Source organism: Rhinatrema bivittatum, chromosome 5 (genome assembly GCF_901001135.1).
Source record: "Rhinatrema bivittatum chromosome 5, aRhiBiv1.1, whole genome shotgun sequence".
Taxonomy (NCBI): Eukaryota; Metazoa; Chordata; class Amphibia; order Gymnophiona; family Rhinatrematidae; genus Rhinatrema; species Rhinatrema bivittatum.
Window position 1 is genome coordinate 215,237,977 of NC_042619.1, and position 22,575 is coordinate 215,260,551.

A 22,575-nucleotide genomic window follows, 5' to 3' on the forward strand; every position below is an offset into this window, starting at 1 on the left:
TTGCTAGAACACTTTTTATCCATCTTAGTGAACTATCATCAAGGCTAAATTCAAGAGTGGTCATGAACAGAAGGAGGAGGGAGAAGTACTAGTAAAAATAGGTTTCCACTGAATAATGAACTGGAGGAATGTCAGAGTATTGGTACCATCACACCTACTCTCCCACCCCCCAAATTACTAATTTAAGGCCACTTCCAACATTTACTTACCTGATTGACTTGTAATCTCGGTCCAAGGTTTGTGTAGATCTCTTTTAGAAGATCAATGGCCCTGCTGGCAATGTCGTCACTTCCTTGAATCACAACCTACCACAATAGAACAAATTCTTTTATCAAGATTCTGCCTCAAGATTTAATGAAAACAAAACTAGTTTGAACTGCAAAGATACAGAATCTTCTGTCACACTGAAATTTCATGGAACAAACAAGGACAAATACAGAAAGCCTAAACAACACATAGGACTTTGGGAACTATTTCTTTAAATATGCCAAGATATGGCAGTACTTCTTTAGGTACCAGACGTACGTGTTTTATTTCTGAGTGTGTAATAATTGAGAGGAATTAGTATTTCTTTAGCTAGGCTATCACAAAGTTCCATTGTAAAATATGGAACGTTTCAAACCTTGTATTAGTGTTGCAAAACCCAAATTTATTCAGCAAATTCATTTTCACAACTAATCATTAATACCAACAACTCAAATCATGCTGTTAAATTTTGAGCTCTATGTCGACACTGCAATCTGAATTTGCAATAGCCTTATCCTCATAAGACACTGCACCTTTACTATTTCACAAACTAGAAGAGATAGGATTTTAGATCATAACAGAACTGGGTGTTTAAATATGAACAATGTAGGGCAAGTATCATCAAACTATGCCCATGGGCCAGATATGGACCTTGGCTGAATTTCAGCCAGCAGTGACAGCAGGAGAAGCTCGATATAGCTGACAGTAGAATGAGCTTGATCAGGCCTGCAAGGATGGTGGTAGAAATGCATTCTAATACTGCTGCCAGCTAAGATACTTGAAGTCAGAAATGCAAATAGCAACATGTCAGTGCAGAGAGAACAGGGCATGCTAGTGAAAGACTGCCATTGATTGGCTGTGCTATGTATTGCTGGAGTTAGAACTGTTTGAGGCGGCAAAGTTGCTTGGGTCAAAAAAAGGAAGAAAAACTGATGCATGGTCATGAGGAATTTGGGAATGCTGAGAAGGATGGCATAGGACACAGGGAGGAAAGGCACTGGCGATATCGAGCCATGGATTTTGCAAAGCTGCTGGGCACAACCAATTAAGGATGTTGATTCCTGGAACTCCTGACTGCTGCCCTGTCTTCAAAGTTGTGGAGGTGGGGCATAGACATCTTTCCCCTAAGAATGCAGGCTTTAGAGGAACACAGTGCAGAAATCCTCATTATCCCAGTTACAGTCTAGTTGTCTTTCCCTAGGTTAGGGTCTCCAGTTGGGCAGTTTGTAAGGGAGAAAAAGAAAAAGGGGTGGGGGGAAAGGATTGAGAAAGGGGTGTGTGTGAGAGAATTCATCATACACACAGACACCTCATACAGTATGGAGTATGAGTTTTGCTCTATATAATGTGTCATTTATTATGTTTACCATTTGGTTTATGTCTATATACAAGTATTATATCAAATCTAATAAACATCCCACCATCCATCTGTTCACTCTACACCACACTTCCCTATGGGGAACAGATATTGGGGAAGTGGGGGAGTAAGAGGAAAGGTTGCTAGGGGTGTGGCAGCATCTCAACTCTGGCGAAATCTAGAAATATTGCTGACATCTGTTGCACCTCTGGGAACCCTAACCTCTACCTCCCCCATTCTTCAGCATTCCAAATCACTGAAAGGGCCAACATTGTCCCCTCTCAAACACATCTCAGCAAACATCTCCAAAGGTGCTCTCCTTTCCCCTCCTCAGCTCAGCAAACTCTAAGGAGAATTCCCCCCCCCCCCCCCTCCGGCTCTCGGTGAATTAAAAGGTCCTATGTGGAATCTCTTGTGAAAAGTCAGGGACCCTGGTGGAGGAGATAAAAACTCCTTATTTGCTGAAAATAAAATGTATCTTCTTGAAATACATATCCATAATTCAATTATATTAATATTATATAAATAATTATATAAATTAAATACATATCATATCCAATTCAACTCAACCGTAACCAAAAACTTAAGCCAAGATTTAGCCATCTTCTTTAAGAACAAAATTTCCAAAATAACTGATGCCTTCAACACCCCATCAATCATAGAAAATCAAATATCAACAAACAACATAACTCCATGGTTTGATTTCGAACCTATCTCCAACATGGAAACAGAAAAAATGCTGAGAAAAATAAACCCTGCGCGTCATGACATGGATACCATCCCCACCCGAGTGTTAAAGGAAATCGCTCATCCCATAGCCCCGACAGTCGCAGCAATCATCAACAAATCACTCGAGGAAGGCAAGCTTCCTACCAAGCTAAAAATCGCCACAATCACACCATTACTAAAGAAGAAAAACCTTAACCCAGAAGACAAACAATTACCGCCCAATTTCAAACCTACCCCTTTTTGCTAAATTGACGGAGAAGGCAGTCCTGAAACAACTCAACGAACATCTTGACGACCACAAAATTCTATATCCCACCCAACACGGTTTTAGGAAAAACCTCAGCACAGAAACCCTCCTACTCAACCTTTCTGATACCATTCTAAGAGGCTTAGATAACAAACTAGGTCATCTACTGATCCTCCTCGACCTTTCAGCAGCCTTTGACACAGTTGACCACAAAAGGCTTATTTCTAGCCTAGAAACCATTGGGCTCGCTGGCAAAACCCTAAGCTGGTTCACCTCTTTCCTTAAAAACAGGTTTTTCAAAGTCTCCTACAACAACAATTCATCTGATGCTATCCCCTTGAAACAGGAGTTCCACAAGGGTCTGCACTATCGCCCATACTCTTCAATATCTACCTTCTACCTTTATGCCAACTCCTATCAAGTCTAGGCATCACGTACTACATGTACGCAGATGGCATACAACTCCTCATTCCAATCTCTTCCACCATAGAAGATGCAATGTCAAGAGCAGCCTCACACCTTGATGCAATTCGTAATATGCTAAACAACCTAAAATTATGTTTAAACATGAACAAAATTGAATGTATTCTAATTGTAAGAAAAAACTCAGGATCAATAACCACACCACCCTTCCAAATTGACAGCATTCACATTCAACTTAAAGACAATGTAAAAGACCTTGGCATATGGTTAGACAATGAACTAAACTACAAAAAACACATTACAACAAGAACAAAAGAAGGCTTCCATAAACTTCAAATACTCAAACACCTAAAACCGGTGCTTCACCTCCACGATTTCAGAACCGTCTTACAAGCCCTCATCTTTTCCAGTCTGGACTACTGCAACTCTCTCCTGATAGGTCCACCTAAAACGACCTTAAAACCACTGCAGTTACTTCAGAATGCCGCTGCCAGAGTCCTGACTGGTAAACGAAAATCTGACCACATAACCCCCGTACTCAACAATTTGCATTGGCTACCGGTGGAGAAAAGAATAGAGTTCAAAGTCCTTACAATTTTACACAAGACAATTCATAAAGTAGACTACACAGCCCTGGACAATATCATACATATACATAGGTCACTACGTACGACAAGGTCAACAAGCAAACTTCATCTAGATGTTCCATCTCTACCACAAGCCAAATTGTCCTCCACAAGAAACAGAGCTATCTCCATCATTGGCCCCAAATTATGGAACTCACTACCTCATCACCTGAGCTCTCAAGAAAAACTTTAAATCTTTTAAAAAAGATCTTAAAGCTTGGCTACTCAGCCAAACACTCAGACAGTAAGGGATAAGACTTCAGTCCACACCCTTGGCGTGTCCCACCTTGGGCATGCAATCTCCCTCCAACGTCTACCACTCTGACTCCCAGAAACCTTCTTGATTTTTCTCTGTATCAGCTGTCCCCCTTACATGCTTAGAGCACGAGATATATACCTAACTATATTGTATATTTTGATTGATATTAATTTATTGTTCAGAACCAGTTTCTGTTTTCTCTGTTAAATACTTTTAATGTAACAGGTTGTTGTAAATGTAAACCGGAGTGAAGGCAACTTCTGCTATACCTCGGTATATAAAAAAATGCTAAATAAATTAAAAAAAAAATAAATTATAAAATAAGTTTAAATACCTCCACTAGCTTAAACGGAAAAACCTTGCTCTAAATTCAAAGGACTTAATTCTCCACCTGGGTGGTCATTAAGTTTCATACACAAGCAGACTGCAAACTAACAACTTGAAAGGGGCTGTGTTCAGGTTACTAAAATGCATTCTGTGCCAGCAACAGGGGAGTAAAGCAATTTTGCTTACCTGTAAACAAGGTTCTCCATAGACAGCAGAATGAGTTACTCATTACACATGAATGACATCAACCAAAGGTGCTGACATAGTAACACAGCAAATAATGGGAGATAAAGACCCAAATGATGCATCCAATCTGCCCAGATTTAGGGCAGTAACTACCACTCTGCAAGTTATGCCATACCTTCTGTTAAGGATAATAACTATCACTCCATGGGACCCAGCTCTCAAAGCTCAGTAAAACTTTACTACATAGTAATGACAGCATAAAAGGCCCAGATGGCCCATCCTCTCTATTCTGCAAAATTCTTATAGTATCTGCCACTCCATGCAGTTGCCACCAAGTCTTATAAGGGTAGTAATATTTACAATCAATCAAAACCAAGCAACTGTCAAACCCATAAATTAATGCTAGCAACATTTTTACTAGGTGAGAAGCCTTCTTGATAATTCAGACAAAGCTGCTAGACATTCTTTTGCTTTAGTACTTGTCTGCAGAAGCTGTTCTGTGCTTTTTCCCTTATGTCTGCATAAAATCAGGGTCCATGTTGGTTGTCTGTATCTAATCCCTCCCCCAAACTTACCGTCTTCTTGGGAAATGAGCAGAAGTTTGCACAAAAGGGCTACCTCATGAACCCCTTAAGCTCTTCCAGACTTTAAGCTTCAGTGAGACAGTCAAATCTCAGGGTGGAGGGCAGGTAATAAGAATGGCTAATTCATCCTGCTATCTATGGAGGACTCTGTTACGAGGTAAGCAAACTTGTCTTCCCTGTCGACAAAAGGGCACAAATTAGCCTTAGCACATGAGTCCTACACTGAGGGTTGTACAGCAGAAGCACTAAGATAACTCAGCCTCATAAGAGCAGAGCAGACTACTGGATGAACAGATTTATCCAAAGTTAGTTTCCTCGGGACATGCCATCCATACAGTAGTGGTACAAAAGTGCACACAGATTACCAAGTAGCAGCTTTGCAAATATCATAAGACCCTAAGAAGTTGCTATACTGGATCAGCTCGAGGGTCCATCAAGCCCAGCATCCTGTTTCCAACAGTGGCCAATCCAGGATACAAGTACCTGGCAAGTACCCAAACATTAAACAGATCCCATGCTACTAATGCCAATAATAAGTAGTGGCTATTCCCTAAGTCAACTTGATTAATAGTTTATGGACTTCTCCTCCAGGAACTTGTCCAAACCTTTTTTAAACCCAGCTATAACTAACTGCCTTAACCATATCCTTTGATAACAAATTCCAGAGCTTAATTGTGCATTGAGTGAAGAATTCTGATTTGTTTTAAATGAGCTACTTGCTAACTGCATGTAGTGCCTCCTAGTTCTATTATCTGAGGAGCTGATGCAATAAAATATGCTCAACCTAGCACACAGGTTTAAGCGCGTTTTGGACACGCTAGTCTAGCACCCGATGCGATGAGGAGATTAATGCGTCCAAACTACATAGCCAACAACGCTCATCACATTTTAAATTCCATGTGGATGAGGCTATTAGTTATTAACCCCAGATGCAGAAAATCACTGGGCGCCTATCATGCACTTTTTAGCCTGCAGATTTAACTCCAGCCCCAGAGTTGGTGTTAAATCAATCCACGAGTCAAGGGCTCAAGAGAAATAAAAAAAAAAAATATGGTCCATTGTGGATCCGACCTTTATTCTTAAACACCTACTGCTTGTGGTGTTTAAGAATAAAGGTATAATATAACGGCTTGATGAAAAAAAAATTCTGGATGCACAATAGACACGCTCCAGGCTGATTTGACCCCTTGCTATTGTGCATGTATATTTGGAGTCCAGAAATCAACCTGAAGTGGGATAAAACGTTTGCTTGTACTGAGTGCCTGTAGCAATTGTGGGCGCTTAGCCACTTCTCCTGGGCACCCGGTGCATTTGAACACTAGGGACACACAATTAAACATATAAATTCTTCCCTCCTGCTTCCTTAACACAGCAGCTCATTAAAATATAGCATCGGTCGACCAGGAGAGATGGCTGTGCGTGCGTTAGGTAAACGGGCACCTGTTTTAACTCTTCAATGCATTTGTCTGTGAAAGAGTAAACAACCGATTCACATTTATCTGGTCTAGTCCCCTCAATTTTGTAGACCTCCATCATATCCCACCTCAGCAGTCTCTTCTCCAAGCTGAGCAACCCTATCCTCTTTAGCAGAGACAGCCATAAGAGCCACTGAAGTTGCCAAGGCTCTCACTTGATAAGCCTTGACAAAGTCTGCCAGACAGCGGTAACAGTGCACTATTCAGTCTGCTAGCTCTGACAACTGGCCTTCTCAATCTACTGGGATCAAACACCACAAAAGTTGAGAAGCTTGACTGTGATGCGAAGTCCTCTTATTTGCCAAGACTCTCTTACAGTCCAGAGAGTGAAGAGTTTTCCTTTATGCATGTGTGGTCTTGGAAAAATTTTAAATAGCACACAATAGGCCTAATTAACATGAAATGCAGATACGATTTTCCGAAGGAACTCTGGGTGATTTCAAAGAACTGTTGTGAAAAAATTGCAGATATGGTGAACATGAGAGCCAGACCCTGAAGTTTGCTTACCATCATGCCAAAGTGATAGCCACAAGAAACACTTTCTAGGTGAAAAACTTCAAGTTCACCAATTTAAGAGGTTCGAAAGGAGGTTTTATGAGTTAAGCTAGGAAGACACTGAGGTCCCAAGACACTGGAGATTACTGACTGGAGGCTTGCAATACCACAGACTTGTCTTGAACTTTGATATTGAAGGGTGGAGAGAGTTCAGAGCCCCTTCCACCTGCTGGTGATATGCTGTCTGGCATGGATATGAACTTGGGCTGAAAGATGCTAAGGCTAGAGAATGAAAGGCAGAACAGATATTTAAGTATGTCCCTCAGGCCACACACTTCCATTTGAATCTGTAGGATCTCCTGGTTGAAGTTTCCAGGCAGAAAGTGAAATCCTCCACCTACTTGGAAGAAGAGGAGGAGAAGACTACAGTGCATTCAACATCCATGATGTAAGGGCCAGCGATGGCAGGTTCAGATGGAAGAGCCTGCCTCTCTCCTGTGTGATGAGAACTGAAGACATTCTCAATAGACCAGAGACAATTGACAAACGGATGAGAATATGGACAACCATACTTGTCCAAGGTCAGCTGTTGCTATGATTATCATCCTCACCTTGTCTCAACTGACCTTCTGAATAGTCCTGCGATTACAGCAATCTATGTTACACTTAAAGTAAATAGACACTCCAGTCTAGCACAAAAGCATAGTGATCTGATCTGTAGCTGCACAGAGCAGAACTTTTCAAACTTTTTGCCTTCTGAGGCAGAGTTCGATCACTAACTTTACCCAACAATTAAACAAATTGGATGTGATCCCTTGATCAAAGGACCAAATCGAGCGGTTGTAGAACACTCTGCTGAGGTAATGTTGCTGACATAGTCTGAATTTCTTCAAGATAAGTCGCCTGGAAATAAGCTTTGTGATGTCCCTGCTCATGACAAGATTTACGAGCCCTCCCCCCCCCGACAGAGGGCAAAAGAGCTCATACCTCCGCATTTGTTTACAAAGAATCCGGTCACTTGGTTGTCCTTCTGGATTAAGATACCTTTTCCTGAAAGTGATAGAAAGCCCTTAAGAGAATAGCGGATAGCTCATAGCTCTATGTGGTCGAATTGCAGATGATTCTCTGTTGGGATCCATGATCTTTGATTTCACATTGTACCTGTGAGAGCTCCCCATCTCTTGGTAGAGGCATTGGTGGACAGTCACTTGAGATAGAAAACACAATGAGAGGCCAACATTTAGAGCTTCTGGATTCATCCACCAATGAAGGGAGGCTCCCATCTCAGGGATTATGAATATTTGGTTGGATAAAGACTGATAGAAATGACCCAATTGGTTTCAAAGGCCCTGCATGTGCAAACGAGTCAAAACCACATGCACTGCAGCTGCCATATGTTCAGGACAGACCTGATCACCTTGTTGATGCTTGGTTCTATTGAAGTAGAAATCTTTCCAGGGCCATCAGCAATTCAACTCGACAGAGAAAAATCTTTTCTCCTGAAACAAGTCTATCCAACCTCCTATGAATTGAATTCTTTAACTGTAACCAGGTTTGATTTAGCAAAATTGACAAGGAAACCCAGTGACTAGATGAACCATATTGTCTTCTCAAAGGACTCTAGAATTCCTGATAGGGATGGGCTCCTCATCAACTAAACATCAAGATATGGGAACACAGCTGTGCCACCATTACCACAAGGCATTTCATTAGCACCCTCAGGACCACCAAGAGGCCAAAGAGGAGCACTCTGAGTATATAGTGTGCATCCTTCACCACGAACCTTAGGAACCCTTTGATAGGATGGTTGAATGAGGATGGGTGCACAAACATCTTTCAAATCCCTCGGTTAAATGAAAGGAAGAAACATCTGGAAGGAGTTCAACTTGAAACTCTTCTGCACCAACAACCGAGTCTTCTTAAGTCCAGTATAGGCCTTAAACCCACCTCCTCCCCCTCCGGACTTCTTAGGGGATCAGGAAATACCTGGAATACAAACTCTGGCCACACTCCTGAGGGAGGACAGATATGACTGCCTGTTGCTGAAAGAATGACTACACTTCCAGTGGGTCTTGGGCAGATTGAGAAGAATCAGAGCCAAAATCCACTGGATCAGAGGAAGGAAGAGAAGCATAAGCTATAGCCATACCCCACAATTTTCAGGATCCATCAGTTTGTTGGTAGTATAGAGCTCTCCCACCCCAATCAAAAGAGATGGGTCTCAAAGTAGTCAAAAACTGGTCCTGTGCTTAGAATGCATCTGCTGCTGAGCCTTGGGGCTACCTTTCCCTCTGTTGACCTTGGGCGAGTAGCTGCTGCTGCGGATGAGTGGGAGGGGTATCTTTGAAAGAATGGACAATTGTAGGGAAAATACTATCATCAGGTGGGAGCCAGCTGGTCCCTCACTATAGCTGATAACGACTGCAGGGTGAATTGATGGTCTCTTGAATTGTGTCACCAAATTAAACTGCTCCATGTACAGGGCACATCCGCAATACAATCATGCATATCCTCTCACTGGCCATTTGCTTGCAACCATGTGAGCTGCTGGACTCCTATAGAAGTGACCAAAGTCATGAACTGTGTAAATAGAATGGATGAGGTATCTCTCATTCTTTCACTGCATGGCAGGGGTCCATCTGCTTCAGGTCTGTCAAATCTGTCAGAAGCTTTAAGCTCTTGCATTCATTCTTGCAGATACTGCCCCCATTCCAGACACTCAGCAAGGACCCTTGGAAGATCTTTTTTCTAAATGCATCCAATACCAGGTGGCGTACTGGAGCGAACACAAGTGTGCTTAACACATTTCAATGCTGACTATCACTACCAAGTTGTGTGGAAGCTGGACACTCCAAATCCCAGGGAAGCCTTACTCTTCATTTCATATCCAATTTCCTGGCCCACCAGCAAGCACGCTGTTGGTATCTACCACATCCTCATCTGGAGGTCTTGAAGAAGGTTCATAACTGGAATAGCCGCGGAATCTGCAGGAGGTTGACATCGCTAAAGAAGCCCAAATACTTCTATTCCTGTGTTCTTTTCCTTCCTGAGACTGGACAGCATCTTTGCTAGCTTATCCAAGAACATGGAGTAGCAGAGATCTTCTGGGAAGGTATACTGAGGCAAGGGAGGAAGGGGTTCTGAAGGAATCACCACAAAATATGTCTCCTCTCCCAAAAATGGGGGAACACTAAGCCATGTTACCAAAGGGGACGAGGATGACAGAGAGAGATTTCCACTGGACTGAAGGGGAAATATCTGGCAAAATCTCAGAATGAACAGAGTTCTCTTCATCCCATTCTGATTCACAGGGGGACTCTTCCCTGAATGAAAATCCACCATCTTAAGGTGGGAACCTACACCCAACTCTGGAAGTGCTTGAGAAGCCTGCAATGGTGTGGGACAAAGTAGCCCCACTATGTGGGAACATTTTCTCCCTCTTGGACAAAAAAAGCTTCTAGTTTCCCCTCTCTAGTCTCAAGTGTTTACAGAGGCAGACACATTTTTCACTAGCTCCAACAACTGGGGGACCTTGTGCACAAAAGCTGGAGGAGAGAGAGCCTCAGAGACCCAGATCTGTTCATCATTACGAAGAGCTGTCTGTACAGCTGTAGAGAAGTCTGCTCATAGCCAGTGCTGTGGTAGTGGATGGCACAGAGACATCATGTGATGGCTTGACACTTCCTGAATGCCACCCTTTTCCAAAAACAGCACCTGATGTGCCTTCTGCTGCAGCCTAGCTTCAGCAGTGGGATTCCTGGACTTATGCTCTGAAGTGCTCTGCTCCAATACCATTGATGGCATTTTGATATGCTGCACTGAGTAAGTCGACTATGCCTTAAGAAAGCAGAGTTGCTTACCTGTAACAGGTGTTCTCCCAGGACAGCAGGATGTTAGTCTTCACATGTGGGTGACATCATCGATGGAGCCCTATCACGGAACACTTATCAAAGTTTCTAGAACTTTGACTGGCACACTGAACATGCCCAGCATGCTACTGACCCTGCATCCAGCAGGGGTCCCCGTTCAGTCTCGTTTGTAGCAAAAGTACGCGCGAAAAATAAAACGTAAGCGAACCCAACTCCGCGGGATGGCGGGCGGGTTTCGTGAGGACTAAAATCCTGCTGTCCTGGGAGAACACCTGTTACAGGTAAGCAACTCTGCTTTCACCCAGGACAAGCAGGATAGTAGTCCTCACATGTGGGTGAATAGCGAGCTACAGGATGCCCAAACAGAATGAACCCAAAACACCCAAAGACATGCAACAGGCACAACAACTGGGTGGTTTTGGAGAGGAGGGCAGTCTGAGTTTCTCCGTGGTTCGCAGGAAGGAAGTTGGGTTATTAAACTGGAAACAAATTACGCAGGACAGACTTGCCGAAGATGGAATCCTGCCTGCCAGCCTTGTTGAGACAATAATGAGCCGCAAATATGTGGACGGAACTCCATGTGGCAGCTTTGCAGATGTCAGCAAGAGGTACAGAACGGAGGTGTGCTACCAACGTTGCCATGGCTCTTACTGACTGCGCTTTTATGCGTTCCTGTAGAGGAAGGCCTGCTTGTTGGTAGCAGAAGGAAATGTAGTCCGCCAGCCAGGTGGACAGGGTCTGCTTGCCCACCGGAACTCCCAATTTGGTTTTATCGAAGGAGACAAACAGTTGGGTGGACTTCCTATGGGTTGCAGTGCGGTCCAAATAAAAGGCAAGCACACGTTTACAGTCCAAGGAATGCAGAGCCCGCTCACCTGGTTGTGAGTGAGGCCTTGGAAAAAAGGTAAGGAGTATTATGGACTGATTTAAGTGGAAATCAGAAACTACCTTGGGTAGGAATTTTGCGTGCGGAGTACCACCCGATCGTGAAGAAATGTGGTATACGGTGGGTATGTTACCAGTGCATATAGCTCACTGACTCTGCGAGCTGATGTTATAGCAACTAGAAAGATCACCTTCCAAGTGAGATGTCAAAGCTCGCAGGAGTGCAGGGGCTCGAACAGATGTCTCATGAGCCGTGCTAGCACAACATTAAAGTCCCACGCCGGAACCAGACGGTGCAGTGGAGGCTTTAGTTGTAGCAAGCCTCTCATAAAGCGACCTACAAGGGGCTGCACCTAGATCGGGGCTTCTCCTACATCTTTGTAGTAAGCGGCTATGGGGCTGACATGCACTCGGATGAAGTTTGTAGGCCAGACTCCGAGAGGTGCCAGAGATAGTCCAGGAACCTTTTTGTGGGGCAAGAAAAAGGATCTATTTTTTTTGTGGTGCTCTACAAGGAGAATCTTTTCCATATGGCGATAAGATCTTCTAGTAGAAGGCTTTCGTGAAGCTACGAGGACCTGGGACACACTGTCAGAGAGATTAAGAGATTGTAGTATTAATCTTTCAACATCCAGGCTGTCAGACAGGGAGTGAAGGTTCGGATGACGCAATAGCCCATTCTGCGTTAGAGTTCGATCTGTGCCCAGGCGAATTGGTTGCTGGACTGAGAGGTCACGCAGGATGGGAAACCAAGCCTGATGCAGCCAGTGAGGGGCTATGAGGATCATTGTGCCCCCGTCCTGCCATAACTTCACGAGAGTCTTGCTGATGAGTGGTAGTGGAGGGTAGGCATATAGAAGACCCGTTGCCCATGAGTGGGCGAAGGCGACTCGTGACGGTGTGGCGTGGCTGCGGTGTAGAGAGCAGAAGTTGTCTACTTTGCGGCTGTAAATTGATGCAAAGAGGTCTGTGTGTGGGCGGCCCCACTGTTAAAAAATTTTGTTCGCTAGAATGGGATCTAGGGACCATTCGTGGAGATGAAAGGTCCGGCTGAGGTTTTCCGCCATCACATTTCCACGCCTGCCAGGTAGGCCGCTCTCAGTAGCATGGAATAGGAGAGAGCCCAGGCCCAGATCTGCGCCACCTCCTGGCATAGCAGTAAGAGCCTGTGCTCCCTTGCTTGTTGAGGTACCACATTGCTACCTGGTTGTCTGTTTGAATTAGGATTACCTTGTTGGAGAGACAATCCCGAAAAGCGAAGAGGGCATATTGTATTGCCCAGAGCTCCAGGAAATTTATCTGGTGCTTTGCTTCAGCTATGGGTCCAGGTTCCTTGGGTTTGGAGGTTGTTGACATGGGCCCCCCAACCCAGATCGGATGCATCTGTTGCCAGAGTAATCTGAAGTTGCGAAGGTTGAAAGGGTAGTCCTATCTGAAGATTGGACTCCTGTATTCACCAAGCTAGTGAGAGATGCAGCTAGTTGGTGATGTGGACAATGTGGAACATGTGTTGATTTGATTGGGACCACTGGGACTTTAAAGTCCATTGTGTTACTCTCATGGCTAGTCGAGCCACTGGGGTTTCATGAACAGTGGACGCCATGTGACCTAGCAAGGTTAGTAGATGACGAGCTGTAGTGGTTTGGCGAGTCTGAACTGCTTTGGCCAAGGTTGATAATGTGCGTGCTCGGTCCTTCGGGAGAAACGCTTTGGCCTGGGTAGTGTTTAGATCTGCTCCGATGAACGAGAGGGTGCGTGATGGAGTCAGATGCAACTTGGGATAGTTTATTACAAACCCCAAGGATTGCAGTAGGCTGATGGTGAAATGGAGGGAGTGCAGTACTACCTCTTGGGATGGACCTCTGAAGAGCCAATCGTCTAGATACGGATAGACGTGGATATTGCATTGTCGCAAGTGAGCTGCGACTACTGCCAGGCATTTCATAAATATACAGGATGCTGATGCTAGGCCGAATGGCAGCACTCTGTATTGGAAATGATTGTGGCCTACTATAAACCTGAGGTATTTTCGATGAGGAGGATATATGGTAACGTGGGCATAAGCCTCCTGAAGATCTAGAGAGCAGAGCCAATCTCCCCATTGTAGGAGAGGGAGCATGGTGCCCAAGGTTACCATTCTGAACTTTTCTTTGCGGAGATGTTTGTTTAGGGTGCGTGGGTCCAAAATAGGACAAATGCCACCTGACTTCTTTGGAATTAGAAAATATTGAGAGTAGAACTCTTGACCCCACTGCAGTCGAGGGGGAGTCTCTTTCGAAGGGATGGGCTCCGCCTTAACCAGGGTGGAACCAGACTGCTGGCGCTAACCTTTAAAAAAGAGATAGAGCAGCTTTTAAACTAGAACAAAGGGGAAAACCGACAGTCGCTCAGCAGTGCATGGTTCGGAGAGAGGTATCTTCAAAGGATACTAATGATGCATTAGAATTAGAGCATCCAGACAGTGAGGTTCCAATAATTAGAAAAATAGTCCAAGTGTCTGTAACTAAAAACTCACCTGAGCTAAAAAAAATTCTAACTTATCCCTATCAATTAAAAAGCAGAATGAAAATGCAAACAAAAAACAAACTTTGAAATGTTTGTATGCTAATGCCAGAAGTCTAAGAAATAAGATGGGAGAATTAGAATGTATGGCAGTGAATGACAGACTTAATTGGCATCTCAGAGACATGGTGGAAAGAGGATAACCAATGGGACAGTGCTATACCGGGGTAGAAATTATATCGCAATGACAGAGAGCAGCACCCGGGAGGAGGTGTGGCACTTTATGTCCAGGATGGCGTAGAGTCCAACAGGATAAACATCCTGCATGAGACTAAATACAAAATTGAATCTTTATGGGTAGAAATCCCTTGTGTCGGGGAAGACTATAGTGATAGGGGTATACCACCATCCACCTGGTCAAGATGGTGAGACGGACAGTGAAATGCTAAGAGAAATTAGGGAAGCTAACCAAATTGGTAGTGCAGTAATAATGGAAGACTTCAATTACCCCAATATTGACTGGGTAAATGTATCATCGGGACACGCTAGAGCGATAACGTTCCTGGATGGAATAAATGATAGCTTTATGGAGCAATTGGTTCAGGAACCAACGAGAGAGGGAGCAATTTTAGATCTAATTCTCAGTGGAGCACAGGACTTGGTGAGAGAGGTAATGGTGGTGGGGCCGCTTGGCAATAGTGATCACAATATGATCAAATTTGATTTAATGACTGGAAGAGGAACAGTGTGCAAATCCACAGCTCTCGTGCTAAACTTTCAAAAGAGAAACTTTGATAAAATGAGAAAAATTGTTAGAAAAAAACTGAAAGGAGCAGCTACAAAAGTAAAAATTGTCCAAGAGGCGTGGTCATTGTTAAAAAATACCATTCTAGAAGCACAGTCCAGATGTATTCCACACATTAAGAAAGGTGGAAAGAAGTCAAAACGATTACCGGCATGGTTAAAAGGGGAGGTGAAAGAAGCTATTTTAGCCAAAAGATCTTCATTCAAAAATTGGAAGAAGGATCCAACAGAAGAAAATAGGATAAAGCATAAACGTTGGCAAGTTAAATGTAAGACACTGATAAGACAGGCTAAGAGAGAATCTGAAAAGAAGTGGATGTAGAGGCAAAACTCACAGTAAAAACTTTTAAAAATATATCCGAAGCAGAAAGCCTGTGAGGGAGTCAGTTGGACCATTAGATGATCGAGGGGTTAAAGGGGCACTTAGAGAAGATAAGGCCATCGCGGAAGATTAAATTATTTCTTTGTTTCGGTGTTTACTGAAGAAGATATTGGGGAGGTACTCGTAATGGAGAAGGTTTTCATGGGTTAATGATTCAGTGGACTGAATCAAATCACAGTGAACCTAGAAGATGTGGTAGACCTGATTGACAAACTGAAGAGTAGTAAATTACCTGGACCGGTTGGTATACACCCCAGAGTTCTGAAGGAACTAAAAAATGAAATTTCAGACCTATTAGTAAAAATGTGTAACCTATTATTAAAATCATCCATTGTACCTGAAGACTGGAGGATAGCAAATGTAACCCCAATATTTAAAAAGGGCTCCAGGGGCGATCCGGGAAACTACAGACCAGTTAGCCTGACTTCAGTGCCAGGAAAAATAGTGGAAAGTGTTCTAAACATCAAAATCGCACAACATATAGAAAGACATGGTTTAATGGAACAAAGTCAGCATGGCTTTACCCAAGGCAAGTCTTGCCTCACAAATCTGTTTCACTTTTTGAAGGAGTTAATAAACGTGGATAAAGGTGAACCGGTAGATGTAGTATACTTGGATTTTCAGAAGGCGTTTGACAAAGTTCCTCATGAGAGGCTTCTAGGAAAAGTAAAAAGTCATGGGATAGGTGGCGATGTCCTTTCGTGGATTGCAAACTGGCTAAAAGACAGGAAACAGAGTAGGATTAAATTGACAATTTTCTTAGTGGAAGGGAGTAGACAGTGGAGTGCCTCAGGGATCTGTATTGGGACCCTTACTTTTCAATATATTTATAAATGATCTGGAAAGAAATACGAGTGAGATAATCAAATTTGCAGATGACACAAAATTGTTCAGAGTAGTTAAATCACAAGCAGATTGTGATAAATTGCAGGAAGATCTTGTGAGACTGGAAAATTGGGCATCCAAATGGCAGATGAAATTTAATGTGGATAAGTGCAAGATGATGCATATAGGGAAAAATAACCCATGCTACAATTACACAATGTTGGGTTCCATATTAGGTGCTACAAGCCAAGAAAGATCTAGGCGTCATAGTGGATAACACATTGAAATCATCGATTCAGTGTGCTGCGGCAGTCAAACAAGCAAACAGAATTTATTTGTATTTATTTATTTGTGTTTTTCTATACCGGCATTCACGGGAGTACGTATCATGTCGGTTTACATAAAACAAGGGGTGATCAATACATTATAACTACATAACTAAAACATAAGAGTATACATTACAGGAGTATAAACAAGTGCACGGAAGAGAAAGTTACAATAAAACAGGGGTTATTCTAACTGGGATTAGAGTTAAAGGAAAGAAACAAGTTTAACAAGAAGTAAAACATTGTAGTGATTGGTTTGTAGTATCTGATTCAGTTAGAAGAGAATGTTCAATTAAATAATTGTTCTTTTAAATAAATATTTTATTTGATAGAAAATGTTCAGTATTGCTGTATTTGATTTTGCTGCAATTGATGGAAGTGAATCCTTAAGGGTCTGGAAATGCTTTCATGAACAGCCATGTTTTCAGAATGTTGGGAATTATTAGAAAGGGAATGGTGAATAAAATGGAAAATGTCATAATGCCTCTGTATTGCTCCATAGTGAGACCACACCTTGAATACTGTGTATAATTCTGGTCGCCGCATCTCAAAAAAAGATATAATTGCGATGGAGAAGGTACAGAGAAGGGCTACCAAAATGATAAGGGGAATGGAACAGCTCCCCCATGAGGAAAGACTAAAGAGGTTAGGATTTTTCAGCTTGGAGAAGAGACGGCTGAGGGGGGATATGATAGAGATGTTTAAAATCATGAGAGGCCTTGAACGGGTAGATGTGAATCGGTTATTTACTCTTTCAGATAATAGAAAGACTAGGGGGCACTCCATGAAGTTAGCATGGGGCACATTTAAAACTAATCGGAGAAAGTTTTTTTCACTCAACACACAATTAAACTCTGGAATTTGTTGCCAGAGGATGTGGTTAGTGCAGTTAGTATAGCTGTGTTTAAAAAAGAATTGGATAAGTTCTTGGAGGAGAAGTCCATTACCTGCTATTAAGTTCACTTAGAGAATAGCCACTGCCATTAGCAATAGTAACATGGAATAGACTTAGTTTTTGGGTACTTGCCAGGTTCTTGTGGCCTGTATTGGCCACTGTTAGAAACAGGATGCTGGGCTTGATGGACCCTTGGTCTGACCCAGTATGGCATTTTCTTATGTTCTTCTTATCCTCCAGCAACCGCGGAACTGGAGATTTGCCCCACTTACTGGCCAGCTTCTCCAACTCGTTCACAAAAAAGCACAAGCCTTTAAAAAAAGGTGATTTCATAAGATTAGCTTTGGAGGTCACATCGGCTGGCCAATTCCTCAGCCATAACTGGCGTCTGGCCGCTATTACCGAAGACACTACTCTGGCCGATGTGCGGAACGCATGCAGCCTACATCTGCTAAGAAAGCGGCGGGTTCCATAACTGCCCTGGAGGACACTCCAGAGTCATCAACCTCCTGAGAGAGAAGTAGACAAGAGCAAGCCACCAGGGAACAACAGGAAGCTATCTGCAATGTCATTTCCACCACTCCCAATGCTTGCTTAAGGACGGTCTCAATTCTCCTACCATGCACATCCTTCAAAGCTGCTCCTCCCTCCACAGGGATAGTCATCTGTTAAGAGATGGCACAAACAAGCGCATCCACTTTTGGAAAACGCAGACCCTCTCTTGGCACTGGATTCAGAGGGTACAGGCCTTCCAAGGTCAGACCCCCTTTAAAATTTGTGTCTGGGGGCATCTCATTCAAGATTAATAAATTCTTGAATGGCCTCCGTAACTGGGAAAAAACAAGCGGCTTTACACAAAGACACCAAAATGGGATTTTTCTTTGGCTCAGACATGGAATCTGCTCCAGGAACTCCCAGCATTTTCAACATCTGGGAAATCAGGGGCGGCAATTCATCCTTATGAAAGAACTGCAACATAGTCCTATATTTATTTATTTATTTTTGTATACCGGTGTTCGATTTTACATATCACATCGGTTTACATTTAAACAAAATTTGCAGGAACTCATGCGTTACCTTTGTCAAATACATTAAACATTTAAATATGGGGATTGTTAACAAGGGATATAAAAGAACATGGGGAATGGCTAACACTACGGGATGCACGAAGGGGTGCACAAAGGGGAGTGCCCCTTTGGAGCACGACGCACGGCGCGCGATGCCTGGTGTTCTGGCGCCGTTTAATGTCCGTCACAGTCCTCAGTGACATCAGAGGTAGCAGGTCTCCCAATCAAGGATCACACACCGCCCCTCCCTTCTCAGTTCCAGATGGATTCACCTTTTTTTTCTTTCTTTCTGTCTCTCTCATCACTGTTAGTTATGTCATATGGTTCTAGTCCCAGAGGTATCTCCCCATGCTCCAGAGAGTCAGGATCTGCATTATGAGTGCCATCCGGATTCCTGTCAGGAACACCTGGAGCTCGAGGAGTACATCAGCACTTAAATGTAGTACCAGAAGAGGGAGAGACCACCGCCTGAGGGACTGACCTGACAGGATTGGACGGGGCTGAAGACTGCGCCTGACGAGAGGATTGCAATCCTTGAAAAAAATTCTACCTAAGAAAAGGCAGAAAGATCTATACCAAAACCAGGAGGCACCTGTGTTGTGCCCACTGAGTTGCCATGCCCTGCTGAGTTAAAGGAATTCCACTATCAGGCGTTTCTCCTGACATCTTTACCCATTACCTCACCAGGCTGGGAAGAACCAGGCTTAGTAAAATCAAAGGAAGATAATTCTCCCTGAGCCCCTAAACAGTGCTGGCACAAGTTAGAAGGCATGCCAGGTTGAAATACCCAAAATGACAGGCAGCACCACAAGGCAAAGCGCTTAGGCTTCTTAGGTATAGACGTCATTATAAATATATATCTCCAAAATGTAGGCATTCAAGAGCTGGGCGTTCCGAAACTGGGCATCTCAACTTAAGCGCACACAAACGTACACCCAATTTGTGCGCACAAGACAAATGCCATCAAAGCCGGATGCCGCTTAACCCGACTCTCACCTAAGTGGTGGAAACCTGGATACACACCGAGATGCACCGCTGAACCAACATCCTAGAAAGAGCCGCCGAATGTGCAAGCAAAAGCGCTCAAAAACACTGTCGTGGCTTACCACATGGCATGCAGTGAAAAGCCTCAGAACAGGGTCTAGCCAAAAAAGGCCGCTCAACCTGCCCCCAGTCCCTGAACCTCCTTCGGGATGGAACGAACATTAGAACGGCGCACCTAGCTTGGAGCACGTTCTTCACTGTCTCAAGTTTTTTTGGGGGTTTTTTTTTTAATTTACCTGAGCTCAGCCCTTCCCAACTGATGACAGAGACGGTCTTCAGCTGCAGGAAGAGTGGGCATCTGCTATCACCGCCACGCTTGGCTTCCTGCATTCGTTGCCTTTAAGCTGTAGAATCAGCTAAGTGCATGCCAGCTAAAAAAACAGGTACCAGACCAAGGCACACATCTGAGGAACCCCAAAATCACCTCAGGAATTCTCAATTGGGGTAGGGACCATTTGGTATCACCACAGAAGAGCGAGACTTTTTTTTTTTTTTAATTATCCTTCTAAAATCTAAAGCAATCCCCAGTAGGAAGATGTATGTACACCATCTGCTGGAGACGAAGAACACTGGCAAGCTATACAAGCTATAAACACTGCAGGACTATATAAATTGTGATGTCAATTTTCTCCATCACGATCTGCTGGAAGAGGTGCATCACCCACTGCTCCTGAATCAATCTCTCCACATGCTAGAAAACAGAAAATTTCCCATCTTGATTTTCTGTGTCGAGAGACCTACAATGCGTCTCACTCCTAGACGAGGAGCAGTTCAGCCTTGTGCTGAGGCTTGAAGCTCTTACCCATTGGTGCTTTTTTCAGACCTCCATCTTCCAGACAGTACTGCTGCACTCTGGGGACCATTCAACCACAACTGTATAGCAGTTGGAGGAGTCATATGAGCCTAAACAGCAGTAATATACAGCATGTGCTAGATACAGACCTTGAAGCCGCTGAGCGTGGGCTTCTTGGCCTTTTCATAACTCATCTTGAATTTTGCTTTTCACTTTTTTTGTTTTTAAAGAATGGAGAAATTACTTACCTGATAATTTCGTTTTCCTTAGTGTAGACAGATGGACTCAGGACCAATGGGTATAGTGTACTCCTGATAGCAGATGGGAGACTGAGACAGATTTCAAAGCTGACGTCAGCCTACATATACCCGTGCAGGAAGCTTAGCTCTTCAGTATTCTCCTCGAAAAGGATATATGTGTACTTTAATAACCTGATTAGCTTGATTAACTAGTACTGGTTCAACTGATTTCCAAATTGGAGACCGCCAGTGCACTCAACCGAGTAACACTGACACCCGGCAACTGTGGGTGTCTTGAACTAGAGGTAATATCTGGCTTACCCGTGCTTGTCTTGTTCTCGGGGTTTGTCACCCGAGGTTCCCGGATTCCGGGGCAGCCGTGGGCGGGATGCTGAGTCCATCTGTCTACACTAAGGAAAACAAAATTATCAGGTAACTTCTCCATTTCCTAGCGTGTAGCCAGTTGGATTCAGGACCAATGGGATGTACAAAAGCTACTTCCAAACCAGGCGGGAGGCTGCCCGTGACCCACTTAGTACTGCCCTTGCAAAGGTTGTGTCCTCCCGGGCCAGGACATCCAGGCGGTAGAACCTGGAGAAGGTATGTATGGAAGAGCACGTCACCGCCAGACAGATCTCGGCAGGCGACAGCATCTTGGTTTCCGCCCAGGACACTGCCTGGCCCTTGTAGAATGGGCCTTGATTTGTAGAGGTGGAGGCTTCCCTGTCTCTACTTAGGCTGCCTTGATTACTTCTTTGTTCCAGTGGGCAATAGTTGCCCGCGAGGCCGCTTCCCCCTGTTTCTATTCGCAGTGAAGATCAAATATGTGGTCCGTCTTTTGCACAGATTCCGATCTTTCCAGGTATCGAACTAGGAGTCTGCCGACGTTTATATGGCGAAGACAGCGTGAGTCTTCATTTCTTTATGTTCGTCTGGAGATGGCAGCGAGATGGTTTGGTTTAGATGAAACTGAGAAACCACTTTGGGAAGAAAGCAGGGGACAGTGCATAGCTTTATGGCTCCCGATGTGAACCTGTTATGGTTATTAGTGTTTGGGTGGCTCCTTGGACTCTGTGGCAGCTGACCACACCCATGGGGGCAGTCCTGTGAGGGACCACAGTGTCAGGCTAAACTCTGGACAGAAACACAGAATTGAATCTTTAAACAGTATATGGAACCACCAGAGGTGGGCAGTAGTAAGTAGTGGTTGTATAGCCCGGTTGGGCACTTCTCTCACAGGACGCTGGAACAGCGGATCCTCTGTAGGCAGTGCTGTAGTGGAAAAGAGACTGAGAATTATGAGCATACAATAGAATAGCACTCAGAGTCCCAAGTATAATAGAAGAGCTCCGAGACAGGGAGAGCAGGCCCTCGAGGAGAGAGTACCTGATCCCTTAGAGCAGAGACACTCAGTAGCGTTGTACTCTAACAGCAGCAGAGATTCCACTAGATGAGAGTTCTGGCACCGGAGCAGAGGGCAGGCCCTCGAGGAGCGAGTACCTGATTCCGGCAAAGCAGTACTGTAGAGAGATGTTTCTGTACTCACAGATGGTGACTGCAGTAAGTTCTTCCAAGTAGAAGGTTGAGGTTGCAGGCAGCGACACAGAGAACATGGGCCCTCGAGGAGCGAGTACCGGTTTCCTGATAGCACCTGAAAGAAGCAGAGAGGCCCCTGAGGAGCGGGAACCCCGTTAGTGACCCTGAAGGGTAGTAAGAGTTCCAGTAGAGCTGGAGTGGCAGAGTAGCTTAGGAACGGAGAGCGAATCCCATACGTAAGATTTCCGGTTGCTAACTCAACGAGCTAGCAAATGTAGTAGGCAGATATACCCTGGAGTTGTGATGTCAGAACAGGGTGACACCCCTGAGGTTCTCGCCAATGTGAAAATAAAGATGAGGGTGGTGTGTGCGCACGCGCCCTAGAAGTACCTTGAAGGACAATGGCGGGAGGCAGCACCGTAGCCGGTCCGGGGACACTGGAGAGGTCGGCAAA

The 22,575-nt window shown here is 44.1% G+C and overlaps 1 protein-coding gene across 1 annotated transcript in view; it reads right to left on the reverse strand.

Annotated features, from left to right (window-relative positions):
• The window catches only part of USP9X (ubiquitin specific peptidase 9 X-linked), a 723,495-nt gene that overhangs the window by 352,426 nt on the left and 348,494 nt on the right, over window positions 1–22,575 (reverse strand). Inside the window, 1 exon segment of the mRNA XM_029603145.1 lies at window positions 210–305. Within this exon segment, the coding sequence (XP_029459005.1) occupies window positions 210–305 (96 nt within the window).